Source organism: Glycine soja, chromosome 11 (assembly GCF_004193775.1).
Source record: "Glycine soja cultivar W05 chromosome 11, ASM419377v2, whole genome shotgun sequence".
Lineage (NCBI taxonomy): Eukaryota > Viridiplantae > Streptophyta > Magnoliopsida > Fabales > Fabaceae > Glycine > Glycine soja.
The window spans coordinates 36,948,960-36,967,125 of record NC_041012.1 but is presented as its reverse complement, the minus strand read 5'-3'; the positions used below and the strand labels follow the sequence as shown (position 1 = coordinate 36,967,125).

At 34.0% G+C, this 18,166-nt stretch overlaps 3 protein-coding genes across 4 annotated transcripts; 2 read left to right on the top strand and 1 right to left on the bottom strand.

The window, feature by feature from the left end:
• Positions 1 to 566: 566 nt before the first annotated feature.
• Positions 567 to 2,639, top strand: LOC114372998 (DNA ligase 1-like). Its single transcript, XM_028330559.1, has 8 exons — positions 567 to 795; positions 877 to 966; positions 1,355 to 1,414; positions 1,503 to 1,542; positions 1,656 to 1,749; positions 1,992 to 2,051; positions 2,146 to 2,237; positions 2,349 to 2,639. The coding sequence occupies exons 1-8, from the start codon at positions 674 to 676 to the stop codon at positions 2,433 to 2,435; spliced, it is 645 nt and encodes a 214-aa protein (XP_028186360.1). The 5' UTR covers positions 567 to 673; the 3' UTR covers positions 2,436 to 2,639.
• A 568-nt stretch (positions 2,640 to 3,207) lies between these two features.
• LOC114376507 (pentatricopeptide repeat-containing protein At2g33760-like) lies at positions 3,208 to 5,365 on the top strand. Its single transcript, XM_028334671.1, has one exon. It carries the CDS (start codon positions 3,409 to 3,411, stop codon positions 5,155 to 5,157), a length of 1,749 nt encoding a protein of 582 aa, XP_028190472.1. The 5' UTR covers positions 3,208 to 3,408; the 3' UTR covers positions 5,158 to 5,365.
• Positions 5,366 to 6,180: 815 nt separating this feature from the next.
• On the bottom strand, positions 6,181 to 13,927 carry LOC114376506 (probable ubiquitin-conjugating enzyme E2 24). 2 transcript variants are annotated; one of them, XM_028334669.1, is made up of 10 exons: positions 13,205 to 13,927; positions 11,723 to 12,506; positions 11,253 to 11,303; positions 9,681 to 11,137; positions 9,110 to 9,247; positions 8,296 to 8,730; positions 8,155 to 8,218; positions 7,813 to 7,952; positions 7,251 to 7,562; positions 6,181 to 6,687 (listed from the first exon to the last, which is right to left on the bottom strand). In XM_028334669.1, exons 4-10 carry the CDS (start codon positions 11,124 to 11,126, stop codon positions 6,421 to 6,423), a joined length of 2,802 nt encoding a protein of 933 aa, XP_028190470.1. In that variant the 5' UTR covers positions 11,127 to 11,137; positions 11,253 to 11,303; positions 11,723 to 12,506; positions 13,205 to 13,927; the 3' UTR covers positions 6,181 to 6,420. The 2 variants fall into 2 exon arrangements, with proteins under 2 accessions (XP_028190470.1, XP_028190471.1); XM_028334670.1 differs by having other exon boundaries at positions 6,187 to 6,687; positions 11,723 to 12,541.
• Positions 13,928 to 18,166: the final 4,239 nt, after the last annotated feature.

The following is an 18,166-nucleotide window of genomic DNA, read 5'->3' as shown; positions in this document are numbered from 1 at the left end:
AAACTTAAAATGATAATCTCATAAAAGATGTTTATAATTGAATTTTAATGTAAGTCACATTAAAATGAGTAATCCGTGATACATTTATATGTATTACGGATTAAGTAATCTATAATATATACAAATGTATTTGAATAATCTAAAATATAAACGTTGATATAATATATTGATATTAATAATACATTAATAAAGTAACAATGTGTCATGTCATGTCATTTTAGTATATGTATCATCCTTCTAAATATCTGTGTTAGGTCATCACTTAAATACCATGTTAATAATTTTTGTTAAAAATAATGACAAGGAAACTAAAAATAAATCAAAATCGTTAAATTTTAAAAATACGAAGGATCAAAATTTAATAGAATTTTAAGATATTAAAATTGTGGAATCTGTAAAACCATATAAATCAAAAGTGGATTTAAGGCTATATTCTAATCAAATTCTTAAAATTTTAATTTTAATTATTTATTTTAAATTTCTTTTTGATTTGTGATAAAATTCATAATTTTGCTTTTAAACACCGTTTCAGAGAATGCCGACGTGGAACTTTTGAAATTTGGGAACGTAACCATTCGAGCGCGCGCAAACGCGGAATCATCAACGCTTGCGTTTCTCTTACTCAACTCAGAAATCGTGTCTTCACTCTTCACTCAGCTACGAAGCGTTCGCAATGTCTGCAACCAAATCTGCGTCAAGGAAGCGAGCATCCGAATCCGAACGTGCAAAATCTGACAAGAACAAGCGATCAGCCCCAGATAACTTCGATCTCGATTTGGATTTCGATCTCTCAGAGTTCGTATTCGCCGCTTTTGCTTTTTCGTTTATTTTTTTCGGAATCGTGCTTACAGTTTCTTATATTGCGCGAATCTGCAGTGACATCAAAGGAATCGTGTCGGCGCTGCACCTGATCAGAGACAAGGCACAGAAGGACGGTCAGAAGAAGAACGAAGAGACAATTTCCAGGTACCTGAAACGGTTGCGTTTGGATCGTACCTGAAACCGTTTGTTTTACTATAGTTTGAACTTCGAAGATTGCGCCTGGAACGATTTGAACGAGTGATAGGATTTAGCGATTTTGATTCTGATTTTTAAGTGTTGTTTTACTTCTGTTTCTGTTTAGATCTTCTTTATTCGGTGAATTGTGAATTGTGATTCAAAAACATGCTTCTTACTGTGGACTTGTAAATTTTCCAGAAACATCTATCATAAAATTGAATTCAATTGAAATTATCTTTTTAACCAATGGAACTATAGAATTTGATACAATTACAATCACCGTTGTATTTTCTTTTCTTATTTGTTGTTTGCATAATCAGTGTTTTTAGTGATTGGTGCTTTTTGCTTGTGATAGTGTGGGTTCTGAGGTTAAGTCTATGATCGAGGGATTGAGGTCAAAAATTGAGAAGGACAGGTAAATTTGAAGTCAAAACTGCATGTCGTTTATATTTTGTTTCCACTGTTTCACTGTATTTATGAGTGTATTGTTCTTGCAATGTCAGGCAAAGCTTTGCTAAGGCACTTTCAAAGAGTTCCAAAGAGGTTTGTAGAGAATTATTTTTTATTTATGATATTGATAACCGAGTCATAATTAGGAAGGAATTTGCGTGTTGTTCAAAACTGGTTTAATCATTGCTGTGACTGCAAGCATGCAGTATGAAAGTTCATTGAAGAATGAAACTGCTAAGTTTCAAGCACTTCATGAGAATTTTTGCAAAGAGAAAGCTAGTTCTCTGCAGGCGCTGAAAGGTATACTCCCTCTAACATTGTCATCGGGTGGACTAATTAGCTTCATGAGTGTTATCTTATTAGGATTGATGATTCTTTTGACAGTTTCTGAAAATTGAAATATATACTATAGTGGTGGTAATTCCTTTGAAATAAAGTGTTACTTTTGAAATATATAGTAATGGTGGTAAACTGGTAAATTCATCTGTTTTAAGTGACATATCTTTGCTGATTAGATGCTAACTACTTCTGCCAATTGATAGATATTATCTCCAAATTTGAAGAGGAAAAGGAAAAGCTATTTGTCAGATATGAACAACTGAGTAAGCCACGCCATTTAATATGCCTTTGTGAATATATGTAAAACCGCAATCTGATTTCAATAATTTTATTTTCTATAAAACTTTACGATTTTAGGGAAGAAGGAAAGGGTTATGATATCTGAACAAGAAAAAGCCTGCAATGATAAAATTGCCCAACTGGAAGATTCATTGAAAAAGAAGAAAAAGGTAAATTAAGCAGTAGGATCTACATTTTCAGTTGCATTCTGTCCCCGTCTCTCTTTGATTCACATATTCACCTGGACATAAGCATTTTTTATTGATTATTTTTTCTCACAGGATGACAAAACTTTCAGCATTCTAAGGAAAACTCTTGGTTCATTCTTGGGAAATGCCTCGGACGAGGATTTCCCACCCGATGATTGAGACTGCAATACAGAGATCTTTTGATGCAGTCACAAACACTGATTCTGTTCATTTCACTGGAAATTGTAATCATAGATAAACTCGAGATCAACTATCTTTACATAGTTCCACTTCATTCTCTTATTACAACCAGTTGTTAAAAATATAATCCTGGCAACACAAATTTGGTGCAATATTTGCTTATATTAAGATACATTTTTCTGAGTTTGTGGCATTGTTGAAGCTGTTACTCCATCTTTACTGGCTACCATGGTTGCTGATTCTGATTAAATAATCCAAGTCCATTTTAGTGTAACTAAAAACAGGTGGAAAATGCCATATTTAAGTAACAGAAGCCTATCTCTTGCTTTCACTTCTATTTATAAGGATAATTAGTTTTAAAATTATTTTTTATAAATTGCAATTTGGGACAATTTTCACATAATTTTCAAATTTAAAAAGAAAAGAAAAGCTTCCAATTAGCATTCTTTTTACGTTTCAGATCTTCAACAAAGATTTGACTGCTTATATATATATATATATTGGTGAGAAAAGTTAACAAAAGGAAATTATAATGATTAATTGAAAACAATATATCTTTCGGTCTCAGACTCAACCCGAGAATTGTTTAAAGGGATCGAAGTTTGAATTCTACTATTCTAGTATTTAGGTTAAATTCTAAGCAGGTAAATGTAATAAATACTTAAAAAGACAAAAGAATTTAATTTTACTCAATTTAAGCAGAATTACATTCTGATCAATGATCATATCCATTGTTTTATGTACACGTGAATCAATTGGAGTACAGTTATATGCAGTTTTGTTAAATAGTGGGATGGATGAAAAGTTTTGTCACGGATAATAGTTCAACTTTGCTCAATCTTGAAAAGAAATTTCTCTGGTGGAGGATACCTGTAACCAATTACATACTCATACTCACGATTCAAATTTGACACCATTGGTTAATCTGAAACAATTCCGTTCCGACGAGTCGATGGACGGAAAAGAAAGGAAAATAAAATCTGCAGAATACGAAGCAGTGGTAAGTGCAGGCCCACACCTGAGACGCCTCCAACAAGCCCACGCTCACCTGGTGGTGACGGGTTGTCACCGGAGCCGCGCTCTGCTGACGAAACTCCTCACGCTATCGTGCGCTGCGGGTTCCATCGCCTACACTCGCCGCCTCTTCCGCTCCGTTTCCGACCCAGATTCTTTCCTCTTCAATTCCCTCATCAAAGCCTCTTCAAAATTCGGTTTTTCCCTCGACGCCGTTCTCTTCTACCGTCGCATGCTCCTCTCTCGCATCGTTCCTTCCACTTACACCTTCACCTCCGTCATCAAGGCCTGCGCCGATCTTTCCCTCCTCTGTATCGGCACGCTCGTTCATTCCCACGTTTTAGTTTCTGGCTATGCCTCAGATTCCTTCGTCCAAGCCGCATTAATCGCGTTTTACGCGAAATCGTGCACCCCTCGTGTTGCACGGAAGGTGTTCGATGAAATGCCTCAGAGAAGTATCGTTGCTTGGAACTCCATGATTTCGGGGTACGAGCAGAACGGGCTTGCCAATGAGGCTGTAGAGGTTTTTAACAAGATGCGTGAGTCTAGGGTCGAGCCGGATTCCGCGACTTTTGTTTCGGTGTCATCCGCTTGCTCTCAACTGGGGTCGCTTGACTTTGGGTGTTGGCTGCATGACTGCATCGTTGGGAGTGGAATTACAATGAACGTGGTTCTTGCTACCTCGTTGGTGAACATGTTTTCGCGGTGCGGGGATGTGGGAAGAGCACGTGCGGTTTTTTATTCGATGATCGAAGGGAATGTTGTTTTGTGGACGGCTATGATATCCGGGTACGGGATGCATGGCTATGGTGTTGAGGCAATGGAGGTTTTTCATCGAATGAAGGCACGTGGGGTGGTGCCTAACAGTGTCACCTTTGTTGCCGTGTTATCTGCATGTGCGCATGCAGGGCTAATAGATGAAGGGCGTTCAGTTTTTGCAAGCATGAAGCAAGAGTATGGTGTGGTTCCAGGAGTGGAGCACCATGTTTGCATGGTTGATATGTTCGGGCGAGGTGGGTTGCTCAATGAGGCATACCAGTTTGTTAAAGGGCTTAATTCTGATGAGCTTGTTCCGGCCGTGTGGACTGCAATGCTTGGAGCTTGCAAGATGCATAAGAATTTTGATCTTGGTGTGGAGGTTGCTGAGAATCTCATCAATGCAGAGCCAGAGAATCCTGGCCATTATGTGTTGCTTTCTAACATGTATGCATTGGCGGGGAGGATGGATAGAGTGGAATCGGTTAGGAATGTGATGATCCAAAGAGGCCTTAAGAAGCAAGTGGGTTATAGCACCATAGATGTTGACAATAGAAGTTATCTTTTTAGCATGGGTGACAAGTCTCACCCTGAGACTAATGAGATTTATTGTTTCTTGGATGAGTTGATATGGAGGTGCAAGGATGCAGGCTATGCACCCGTGCCAGAGTCCGCGATGCACGAGTTGGAAGGGGAAGAAAGGGAGTATGCCCTCAGGTACCACAGTGAGAAGCTTGCGGTGGCATTTGGGCTGATGAAAACTGGCGATGGAGTGACTCTCAGGATTGTCAAGAACCTTAGGATATGTGAAGACTGTCATTCAGCAATTAAGTTCATCTCTGCTGTAATGAATAGAGAGATAATTGTTCGGGATAAGCTTCGTTTCCATCATTTTAGAGAAGGCTCGTGTTCTTGTTCAGATTATTGGTGATGGGATTTAAACCTGCGTGAAATCTGATTATTATTTTTATGATATATGTGACTAAAGATAGTAAAAGAGAAGAATACTGTTTAATAGGAATAGTTTCAAACCCTGAAAAAAAAGGAGTAGTTTCAAACAAAATATGAAGAATTCAAAATATGCAAAAAGAATCCTGTGTAACCATACTTGAGAGATATAAAACACAATTTACATGCAAGTGATGCAAACTACTTTTTGTCACCTTTCTAGCAAAATATTTGGTACTAAATATGATTTTTCATTTGAAAAATTGTTGGAGAGAAACCTTGCACCACACACAATAAGGTCTAGATATAGAAGCACAATACAAAGTACACCATAGAAAATAATGGTAAAACAAATTTTACATGGTTTGTCACCTCTTATTTACATTTACAAAAAGGTCTTAATAAAATGCTCATGTATCACCTAACATACAAGTTTCCTAGTTACAAAAAATACTTAAATATGTTTGAGATTTATGATATATATTTGATTTTTTGTTTTGAATCCCTAATAAATTTTATTTAGAATTTTCTTTCCTTCACATGGATCCCTTTCAACTCAAAGTGGAGCCTCTTTCTCTTTACAAAAAAATCATTTCACGTTGGTGTGGTGGAATTGATACATTCATAATTGATTCTCACCTTTCCAATAGCCATTGAAAATTGTTATCTCCTTCATATATGTAGACTTCCCATGAGTTAAATATTTAACCTAATTACAATGCATTAGAATCCTTCATTTCAAATTATGTTTGAAAATTTAAATTCATTTTCCCAATAAGTAAATAAAATTAGAAGAATGTATTATAACATCTTTCATTTAAATTCACTATCAAATTTTTTTTTTCCTCATTTTTCTCTTCTTTCATATATTGATCTCACAAACAAATAATAGTATCTCAAAGTTACAACAAGAGCTACCAAAGAATTCCTTCACTACATTCTCCAACTTTTCTTTAACATGTCATAAAACATCTGTAAATCATCATTAAATTGAGGAGAAGACACATAAAGCAAATCACTCCAATGGCTGCATTTCTTATTCCATATTTTACATCCACAAACCATGCTGTGATACATACACATACTACAAGCACATGTTATGTTGATTTATCTATCAACTACACCACAGTAACAAACCACAAAAGTACAAAACCCAGAGATTAAAATTGATATTATACTGAGAATGTAAATATATTGATATTACACATAAGATTGGGATATCTCGGTCGGGATTTTTGGCAGATACTTACAACTTAGTAAGTAAAGGTTCTTTTTGTAGATCAACAAACTGACTGCAATCAATTCCCTTATCAGAAAATGCCTCTACAAGCTTGGGGAAGAGCTTAGCAAGCATAATTTTAAATCCTGTTGAAGTCCCCTTCTGGTTTTCATGTCCAGTTTTTCCACTACCAAAAGCACATCCAATAGAAGCTCCTTCAAGATAAGCCTTGCAAGCAAGAAGTATATGTTGGGAGCATTTTCTAAAGTGCTCTTCCACCAGTGCTTCAAAATGCTGCATTAGGCATCATTTGTCAGTAGCAATTCCATCCATATAATTACATTCAAAGATTCAGATGGACCTCTTTTCTGAATCATAATCTAGGAATTAGGCTTCATACAGTATTCAAACCCTCAAAGCCTCTGTGTAATCTAGTAGAATAAATTTTATAGTGGAAATTAAAAACCTACAGAAACTTAAGGTCATGCCAGGAAGTATGAAAAATTGGAAATCATGGACACAACAGTTAGTTCTAATCCTTTACAATATAGTGAAAATATCTTTGACAAATTCACCAATTTTATCACTAAAATGAAGCTTCTCTTTCAGCAAAATTATATATTTATTTAAATGTGCACCATATCTAGTTTATGATCTACCAGTGTCTTATGCTTGTGTGGGTATGTGTTCCAATACACACCTTTTTGGCATGTTGTACAGTACTTGTTACTTAAACCAATGGTCAACATATAACTAATCCGAGATATCGCTTGGAATTGCCGTCTAGTTTTCCTATATCATCACTGAATGCAGAGTAACAATAGAGGAAAACCAAAGTATAGAAGTAGTGATTTTACCTTTGGTGGCTTTCTTAATAGATACATCATGGATTTGGTTGTGACAAGGAAAGCATTTTCATTGTAACTGACTGAGTTTTTCTCTCCCTCAGCTCTGCCAATTTGTTGGTCATATCCAGCCTCATTGAAATAAGGCTTCTCATTAAGGACAAGTGCCTGTAGAGAGAGAAGGACTTGAAGAATAGTGGAGGCTCCAGGGTTCCACACTTCAGTGTCTGTGCCTGTCCAAGTGTTTAGGAGACTCAGACAGATTTTTCCTGACTCGTACAGATTAGGATTTAACCGGAGCCCTGCAGAATTGTAGTGCACCATCTGCATGAGATTTCAAAAGACCACGATGGCAACATGAGAGTTAGTTCAGATATAAGTGTTGAGTTTGAGATCTTTGAACATGAGCTGTTACAATTTAGACTAAAATATTTCTAGAAAATGCATATGGTTAAACTGTACTTCTCATTTCAATGAAGAGCAAGGACCTTAATCACCTTATAAACAAGTGCCAATGCATGAATCACAAATGAAAATAATTAACAAGCACTGCAAACTATATATAAAATCTTACAGGTGGTTCATTGGGATACTCCGGAGGGAAGCATATGTCAAAGAAAAACAGCCCATCATGATAAGGAGTTCCAGATGCACCAACAATAGCTGCTCGCATGAGATCCATTCTTTCTTCAAACACACGAACATAAATAGTTTCTGTTTCGGTGAATGAAGATTGTAAGTGCATTTGCAGAAATTGCTATGAATATTTACAATGTACTTCTACAGATTTCTCTTTTCATAAGAAAAATGAAGTAATCGACACATGGTTTACGTGAAATTATGTAAAGAATATTCAATGAAGACTGTGCTGTATATAGAAGAACGTGGTTCAAAATAAACAAGATATAGTATGCACCTGGAAGATTTTTCTCGAGGATGCTCCATTCTTGCTGAACCTTTTTCACCCAACTTCTTTTTACCTACAAAGGAAAGAAAACAATTAGCTTAATATATCAATGTAATAGTATTTCACTGTAATTGATGATCAATTTCTAACCTGCGATGTTGACAACCCTTTTCCCTCAACAAAAAAATGGTGGTCAGGGCAATTTTCTATTACATCAAACTGCTTGAACTGGTTTGAACTGTTGCTGTCTAAAGAAAATGGAAAATCATTCTTCTCATGAATCTCAATATTTTCAGGATATGAAGTCTTGTCCTCAGTATATTGCAACTCAGCCATTGGAAGTTGTTCAGTAAAGAGGTCAGAAGTTTCCAAATCTTTCTTATCTAGACAATCATATCCATTCTTCTTTTCAAATGTAGGTACTGAGGAAACTGCTCCTGAAATTAGAGTTCCTCTAAAAGTTTGGAATATGCTGGCTTTAATGCTGGAGAAAAGTTCAAAGGCTGCTCGAGGAAGGGAAAAGGAACTACATTCCCCAAGATTCTTTTCACAATTCTCTCTAGTACCATCACCATTTAACAAGTCCTAATCATACAAATGTGATATATCAGTCTATAATTAGACAGTTGCATTGGTAACCTCCTAGTCAATAATTAACTATTGAAAAATGTAATTTAGGATGATAACTGGCGTCTATAATTTCCAAATTAAACTTGTTGGTAAAACTAAAAAAGAATATAAGGTGGCATTTGGTTTGCCCGTTTTCCATTTTCTTTGTTGTTTTCTGTTGCTATATTAACTACCTGACTTTTCACTATAATTTCCAAGCTGAGACTTCTGTGTTTCAAATGTTTCCAATTAGATAATTCATTCAAGAAATGCTAGTAATGCATAAGCATAAACATAACACTTGGATGAACACAGGCATAAACCACATCAAAAAAAAAAAAAAAGTGGCCCTCACCTTTCCCTTCTGGTCAGAAGGTAGACTCCTGTGTTCGATTATCTCATGAGTGAACTCTTCAACATTTGTCTCAAAAGGAGTGGGGGTTACAGTTGAACCTTCATGTTTCTCAATCCGGAAAATTTCATAAGGTGCAACCTGTTGGGTTAAACAAAAATCATTCATACATTACTTCCAGTAGATGAAAAGCTACAAAATGTGTACATTACAATCGAAAATCAGAAATAATTTTGGGAAAACTATAAAAAGATCATTAAATATGCAATACATAGTCCAAGTTCAGTTGTTGTCAGTTGTTTTACCATTGCCATCATATCCATATTTTGACTATGAATGGAAGAACTTTCTATTATATTAAAAAAAAATAGTAGAAAAACTCATCCTAAACCAATGTCAAGGGTCAACTACATAAACTAGCAACTAGTAATCAACCAAGGTTTCAACTCTGAAACACACAGCCACACACAGTAGTAAATATCTACATAGGACCAATAATTATCTGTCAAACTCTTCATCTAGATAAATGAGATATGTGAAGCATAAATTTCTGGAGTTCACATTACCATCATACCTTGGTTGTGAAACCAGTTGCCCATGTCACCTCCACATCACCATCTTTGAAACCAGTAACACTGCCAATGCAGGACATGAAATAATTATCAGGGAACTCATCCTGATAACTCATTTGGTTCCCATTTTTAGGAACAGCCTCTGCATTAAAGTCGGTCACTGATTTTACTTGTTCTTTCTCAGCTTGGTTACCAAGCTGTTTTTGAGCCGCCTTAAACATAATATCACCAAAAAAGCAGGAGTAATCTGGGTGCTCTACAAGTTCATAGGCACTCACAGTTTCCTCCAATTTGTCTCCAGTCAAATTATCCGGGTCAGATATGGAAATAGTTTTCCATTGTACCTTTACAGTACACTCCTTTGCATCCACACATTGGACAACACCCCATCTTTGACTGCTAGTTTTAAGAGGATCATCAGAAGCACCTTTTTCCAGCACAAACTGATGAGGCCAAAATTCATGATTGTTTATAACATTCACTGGAAGTAAATTCTCTGGATCCAATCCCAAAGTGTATTCACCATTTTGCCACACAACATCAACTTTGGTCTTTATCTTCCCAATTATAAACAACTCACCACTGTAAGAGTTAAGGTTACTTCCCTTACACCCTCTTGACACACAATGCTCCATAGTAAGATCACCTATAGGTGCGTGTTGAGTAATCTGTTCCTTTTGGTCCGCAACCGAGAGCATGCACCAATCACCAAGCTGCCAGTTTGCATGTGAAAAACAAGATAACACAGTCAAGGTTTTAGAATCTTGCCAGCATTTGGGAGCACTCACACTAAAATCGCAACCCACTAGAACATGAGAAATCCAATTAACATACACCAAGCCTGCTTCCACAGCACAAACAGTTCCTTCATCATGATTGTCTCTCCAAGTGTCACATAGCCATCTAGTTGATTTAGAAGCACTGGAGGACTTAACCTTTACTCTCTGCCCTGGATAGTACGGAAACTGCGAATCTTCAGGAAAATTACCAGTCAGTGGTAAAAGCTTCTCTCTTTCCAAGGCAGTGATATCACATTTAGCTCCATCATCAAACAATACAGCCACTTTGTCCACCACCCTTTGAACTCGACCAAGCCATGGCCCCTTAATTACATAATCACCTTCTGCAATGGAACGAATCCTCAAAAGTTTCTTAGAGTTCAAATTTTTTAATACTTTTCCTTTAACACTTTCCAAATCCACAAACAAATCCATACTTGTAACCCTCCCCATTTGTCCAGATGGGTCTGACAAGGAGCAGACCACATCTCCATGGACAAATGCTCTCTCAAATGAAAGAAAATCATCGATCCTTCCGATGCTTTCCTCTAAACTTGATAATATGCTCTGAGCTTTTCCGCCGTATAGAAAATCAATTTCATCTTGATCCTCACTGCTGTTGCTGCCACTGGAAGTTTCCCAGTCTGAATCACTGATGATAAGATCCATCAATTATATGCCTGCCATAATATTGATGGTAACATCAACTAGACTATTATAAGTACAATGAATTAACATGATAACATAGCAATATGGAAGAAAAAAAGCTGTTAGTCCGTGTACCGGAAGTCTTACCAGATTTTGGAATATATAGAATCAGAATTATTCTGCACCCTCAATGGTATCCTGAGAAGAAAGGACACTAACTATTAATTCAGATGTACATTTTAATCCTATAATTTATGTTTGGTTTGACTTTTTGTTTTCTGTTTTCATGAAATAAAAATACTGAAAATTTATGATATATTAACTTTTTTATTTTTATATTTGCTTAAAATTACCGCAATTTCATTTTATCCGAAATTAGGTTTTTTGTTTTCATTTTTACTGAAAATGTTTTCAGAAATCTAACCAAACACATTTTCATCACCGTTTTCTGTTTTCAGTAAAAATGAAAACAGAAAATAATCAAACCAAACACCCCTTTAATAATCCATTTTTATTATTTAGAATAGTTGATATGGATATTTTAAAACTGTACAATTTTTTTTAATATATCCATAAATGAACAATAATAGTAAATAGTGATTGAAGAAGATCCTTACCTTGTCAAGCAAATTGAAGAATCAAACCCCAATGTGTATATAGTGATCACAAAAGTTATGCCAATATTGATTTCAATGGATAACGGTGGGTAATACAGAATATTTTTCTGATTGATACTGCTTTTTGTCACGGATAGTATCTCCAAATGAAACTGGAGATCTGATGCCAAAGAAGATTTTCCCAGGATAATAGGACTCAAATCTTGGTCTGTTTTTGCCCAATAGGTTATAGGAATCAATCAAGGACTCCAAAATGCCAAAGGAGATATGCCCAACTTGAATTGGAATTTCACAGAAAGAAACCTTTGGGAGAGGTTTAAAACAACAAAATGTCAAGTACCAACAACTATCAGACGAATTCTTTTTTTTTTTTTTGGTGGTTTACAGAAAGAAAAAAATTCTGGCTATTGGAGGAAACAGACCAAGATAAGCAAAAGATGCCAAAGGAGATTTGCCCCCCAAGAAAGGGTGGAGTTCCTAGAGAAATTATCTCTGAATGGTAATATTTTAAGAAGGCAAAAAATAATGTTGATATATTTTTACTACTTGGAATCCAAGTATCCAACCAAAGGAAAATTAAGTAACTTTTGCCAAAGAAGATTTGCCCAGTACAGCTGAATCTTCAATCATAAATAGATATCTGAAATAGATGAAGCTTCATTTTCCAATATTGAGGGTTACACTTCCAAAGGAGATCTGCCTCTACAAATAAGTCTAACACTCTATCAGGTCAATCTGGTAACAAAGGAGATGAGCTTCTGTTATCATATCATTTCTTTTGAACCTGCAACAATATGACTACTGAGTGCTTCCTCTAACCTTTTACAATATGAAAAGAAAATGAAAATAACAAAAGAATGAGATTAGGCTGACTATTTTATTCTTTAACATCATAGTTCAGGAGGAAAAAACTCAGATTGAGATTAAACTAGAGAACTGCTTTCAATAAATAAGTTTAAGTTGCACAACAAAGAAATAGAATCTAAAGGCGTACCCGAGTTTTGACATTCAAAACTAAAAGTTAAAGAAAATTAGAATCAATAATCTCTTTAATTCCTTTTATCTTGATAGGTTAGAAAATCCAACTCTGTAAGGAAAAACATTGCACACAACTCATGGTCATTTTTCACCTCAAATTTCATTATAAAAAAAAAAAATCAATTCTCATCATCTCTAGTGCTACTGTCAAATCTAATACAGCTTTATTGCTATAGCTGGAAGAATAATCCCAAAAACATTCCTTTTTATTGAATCTAGGAATTCATATGAAATAGCATCTATCGTAATTATGTTATGTAGAAATCTACTTTATTGAATCCAGCACAACAGAATGAGTTCACAATAGAAAGTTATAATCTATTAACCTCAAGAAACCTCCATGACTATAAACACCAAATGAACTCAACGAAAACTCACAAAACAAGGAAATCAAAGCTAAGAGTTAAATGAAACAAGGTAAATTAGAAGAGAAAGGGAAAGTACCATTGGCACATTTGGGATGGTTGGATCCATAAAAAGCTGCAAAAGGTATAGAACCAAGAAACCTCCATGACTACAAACACCAAATGAAGGAACTCCACCCATAAGAACTAAACAAATTGAAAGTATATATGCTACTTCACAAAATTTGCTTTCAGCTTCAAAAGGCTATCTTATGCTCTCTTCTTCTTCTTATCTAAGAACTTCAACCTTAATAGAAGAAGGAAGAGGAGGGTATTGTTCAGATAGGCTTAGTTTCAAGCCCAGTTCCACCATCATCCACGTCACCACTAAGCTTTGGAACCATTGTAGAGTGTCACTTTTCTCTCTGTAGAATGCTAAGAATGCTTCGTGGTGAAGATGGGAACTTGTAGTGTTAGTGTAACAAATGGAGACTTTTTGTTACATATAAATAGTGTGACTATTGAACCAACTGAAAGAATATACCAGATAGTATCCGACACAAAATACTACGAGGAGACAGTTAGTGTGTAATTACCTGTTTGCCCTCACTATGTGTCTCATACAGAAGTCAAAATTTTGAAACTGGTCTGAAGCCACAAGGAAAATGACTATAATTTTGGGAAATTTCCTTTGATTCTTATTATGTGTCACCTTTTTTCCTTTGTGGTGTTGTTTCATGGATGAATTATTGAAATCGAATTGACTAAATGAAAGATTTGATGTCATTTGGTTACAATTTACTCTGACTCATATCAAACCATTATGTGGGTTAGTACCAATGGTTCAAAGATTGTGTGCATGTGGGGTTTTATTTTATTTTACTTTTTTGGGTAAAATTGCTAGCTAGGAACTTTGTATGATCACTGCCATCTGTCAGTTTTTTCTTTTAATGATCTAACTATAATTTAATTATGAAATTTTAATTTTAAATATAATATAAGTAATGTTAAACAAATGCCTTTTTTTAAAAAAAGTAACGTTAAACAAATTAAAGACAACAATATTGATAATTTTATAATATTAAAAATTAAACTTCACTCAAAAATATTATAATTCATAACTTATAACACATAACATTCAAAATTAAAAATGAAAAGAAATATAATGTATATTATTACATTTTAGTTCAACAACACACAATAATATTTATTAACAATTATAATTAGAAAATAAATTCATGTAACTAATATAATTATCAATCATTATAATATTAAATTAGAATTACATTAATTATCATAATATTGAATTTTTAAATTGAAAAAAAAAATCCAACAAACCATTTACCAATTCAAATTGGTTATGTCCGGTTTTAAATTAGTTCAATTGGTTTTATAACAATTTTTTTACACGTCCTGTTTTTTGTACTATTAAATTTAAATGGCCTAGTTGTTGGTTTTCGGCGCTAATAGATAAATGGATGCATGATAATGTTGGCACATTGTTGAAAATAAGTACTTATTTTAAACAATAATGTGTATTTGGATTAGCATTAAAAAATGTTTAAAATAAAATGTGTTAAATTTTTTGTCAAGAAAAATAATTTTAAACAAAATTTTATTTTAAATATGCTAAGTTTTTAAGAAAAAAAATTATATTCTGTTTTTTATAAGTGAGGGAATAATCTTTCGAAATACAGTCATGTACTAAAGTAGACATTCCTTATAAAAGTGTTTTTTCACACAAGAATCTCATATTCAAATTCAAGATTAGTATTAGTCATCTTCCTAAGGGTTAATTAACAAAATTAGATGCAAAAGACTTGAAAAGAAATTAAACACCTCATGCATATACTAATATACTTGCTGATTGAAGCATTAAATGACTTGCGTGTTGTCAATTAATGGAGTATATATCGAACTTCACTTTTCTAATAAATAAATACCAGATGTTAATCTAAATCCACCAAAACGTGTACTTTGGTGATAAAAAGCACTAATTAAGTTTGCCAATTATATATAGCAATTTCTAGTCATTAAGCAAGGATATCTCAAGTTTATTCTCCTGCATATTCGTATTCTTATCATGCATATGCTACTTTTCTAGCCAAAACCATAGAATATCCTTGATGCTTCAAAACTGAGTGGAATGGTTTTACATAAAAATGTAGCATTAGCATGATCTAAAGACAAAGGGACAAACATGTTAAGAATGTTTGCAGAGACAAGTGATTCAATCTTTTTATTTCCTATTAATAGACAGAATATGCTACCTAATGTCCTTGACAGAAACAAAAAGGATCTTAGAAGCCAATCAGTATGGTTGTGTAGTAATATGAACTAAACCACAAAACTAGAGGATTTTCTTTTCTTAGTTGCCAATATTTAAAGAATGTGACTTAAGCACTAAGACACTGTCTAGTTGGAAAAGTAGAACAGGCCACGAACTGAAAATGACCAACTCCTAACAACTTATCTCTCTTCCCATAACTAAATGGAATTTTAAACCTTCTCTTTTTTACTTTTTGTTTAGTGGATTCCAGATTGATAGTGCTTTTGGTACTTTGTTATGTTATGCATATTCATGCATTTCCCAAGATTTGATTCTAAATTTGAATGACCTTTGATGATTGCTAGGCGACCAAGTTATGGAAAGATATGAATGTTCTTCTATATTAGTCAATTAAGCATTTAAAAATAGCAATTCTTGAAATGTTTTGGACTTCTGACTTTACCTGTATAACCCATTTGTTTGTACTCAACTTTTCTGCTTCAATTCCCACCCTTCATATTGCTTTACTTTTTTGTTAAACAACCAATGCAGAAAAAAAAACACTAACTCTTTGATTCAACCAAATCCCATAGGGTCATTGCCAATAAGAAATGCACCACCAGAGGTTCTTGTTTTGATGCTCATAAGCACTTATAAGAGAAGTATATAAGTTTTTTCATCCGTAGAAATTGATGATAATTATCATACAATTTACAATAACTCACACATACTCCTGTATAACTAATTAAATTAAATCATCTTAGTAAAAATTTATATAAGTTGATTTTTTTAATCTATAATATATAAGTTGATTTTAGTTTATAGAAAAAAAATAATTCAATTTACTTTTTATTTTGTTCTTCTAAAAACATTTAACCGTACAAGAATGATAAGTCAAAGTTGAGAAATTAGACTAGTCATCATAAAACTATGGTGAGGCATCTCTAGATTTTTTGGGCAGTGAGGACTGAATGAAGTATCCAAGCATGGCACGCCCACGTTAGGTAAATTGGATGACTAATTGCAACTTTCATCTAATCCACTTTGGTTCATATGTGCTATTGGCCATGGCCATAAGAAACAATTTTATATAAATATGCTCCAGGATCTACAGTATTTGTCATTGCTAATGCTCTTTATTTATTTTTTCCAATTTGGCTCTGGCACATTAATAAATTATTTGCATAGTGGATGGCTTGCATTTACGAACATTTAGGCCATTGCTAGTGCAAGTAAAAATAACACCAGAAAACCCTCAGGGGTACCAATTCGAATATTCACATATTTTGTATCTGTATCTCACTATTATTTAGGCTGCATTTCATGCATAATGCATTATAATTCGGATAGCATGATGTCAATCTTCACAGAATAAGGTGAAAGATCCTAATTGGTAGGCTTTGAGCCACCTGTGTAGCATATAATTATATGCTTTTGAAATGGGTGCTTGCGTGTCAATTTTGTTAGATTGTGACACTCATGGAAAACGATATTAACCGATGAAGGTGGATATGGAATTATACTCTGCGTCTGAAATGCATAATCAAAGGTCACAAAAGTGCTTGCCCACGTTTTAAATTGACAATATTAATGCTTGTGCAGGAAAATATCACCTAAAAGTGCTTCCCAAATCATGCTTATCCTGAAACTGTTCACCAATTAATCCCCCCTTCCCCCTGATTTTTGAGGAACACATGTTCCTGAGGAAAATATTGCAGTAATTAAGAGTTTAATTTTTAAGTATTAACCGTGTAAAGAACCTTTACATTCTTAACCAATTAAAAATTATAATTGATATGACTATAAGTCAATTATAGTAAAAATTAACAAATTTATTAACCAATAACAACAAAGTCAATCTTATTCTATTAAGTAAAATCGGCTATATAGAATATACAACACCATTTGACATTGAAAATCAAAGTTTTAAACATATTATTGAATCTAAGGTCTTCTTGATAATTTCCTCCCATGTCATTTTTGGTTTCCCTCTTCTCTTTTTTTTGGACTAAAAATTATATTATCCATTCTTATAACCATGTTTTTTAATTATGATCTTCTTTGTACATATTCAAACCATCTTAAATAATTTTTGTCATCTTTTTTTCAATATATATTACATCCAATGTTCTCTCGTATAATATTATTTCATATTTTATCTTTTCTTGAACGCCAATCCATTTTAACATTTTTATTTCTATTACCTCATTTTCCTCTCATGCTTTCTCTTTAAAATCTTAAGTTATGACAATATAAAAATCTTTTATATTCTCAATACATGTAGTATTTACTCACATAATTAAAATCCATTTTGAGTCATCCCACTATAATACCAACTTTATGTTCTGGCTGAAAAAAATTAATAATTACCGGTACGGTGAAAATAAATCTAAATGTGATTTCATGAGCACTTTAATTAATTATAAATTATGATCTCAACAAGAAACTAAGGCTGGTCAGTGCAATGGCCAACAAAACCATGTGTAGCACACTAGCACTGAAAATGCAAGGTTGAGAACAAAGACAGGGTCTGCGTCAACTACTGCAAAAGCTAGTAGCTTGGCTGTATGTTGTCCATATTTAATAATTAAATGGGACTTGTTACTTAAGAATTAGATACTCTAATGATTGAGCATTGAAGAAGATCTATGATCAAAGTTTGCTGACAGACTGGAACTAAGATGTCTTTCACAAGACAAGAATAACATACCAATGTACAAAAGTTCAAGAGAGTGTATATAGCATGCTATTCAAGTATTCATGAACAATAATAGCCTGGTAATGCACGGATTT

What these genes read in the sequence shown, in the direction of transcription:
- LOC114376507 (XM_028334671.1), top strand. Translation starts at nt 3,409, where the DNA reads ATGGACGGAAAAGAAAGGAAAATAAAATCTGCAGAATACGAAGCAGTG.
- LOC114372998 (XM_028330559.1), top strand. Translation starts at nt 674, where the DNA reads ATGTCTGCAACCAAATCTGCGTCAAGGAAGCGAGCATCCGAATCCGAA. An exon ending in TTGGATTTCGATCTCTCAGA is followed by an intron (nt 796 to 876) that starts GTTCGTATTCGC and finishes GCGAATCTGCAG; the next exon opens with TGACATCAAAGGAATCGTGT. An exon ending in TTCTCTGCAGGCGCTGAAAG is followed by an intron (nt 1,750 to 1,991) that starts GTATACTCCCTC and finishes GCCAATTGATAG; the next exon opens with ATATTATCTCCAAATTTGAA.
- LOC114376506 (XM_028334669.1), bottom strand. Translation starts at nt 11,126, where the DNA reads ATGGATCTTATCATCAGTGATTCAGACTGGGAAACTTCCAGTGGCAGC. An exon ending in CAACTGGTTTCACAACCAAG is followed by an intron (nt 9,248 to 9,680) that starts GTATGATGGTAA and finishes TTAACCCAACAG; the next exon opens with GTTGCACCTTATGAAATTTT. An exon ending in AGTATCCCAATGAACCACCT is followed by an intron (nt 7,563 to 7,812) that starts GTAAGATTTTAT and finishes AATCTCATGCAG; the next exon opens with ATGGTGCACTACAATTCTGC.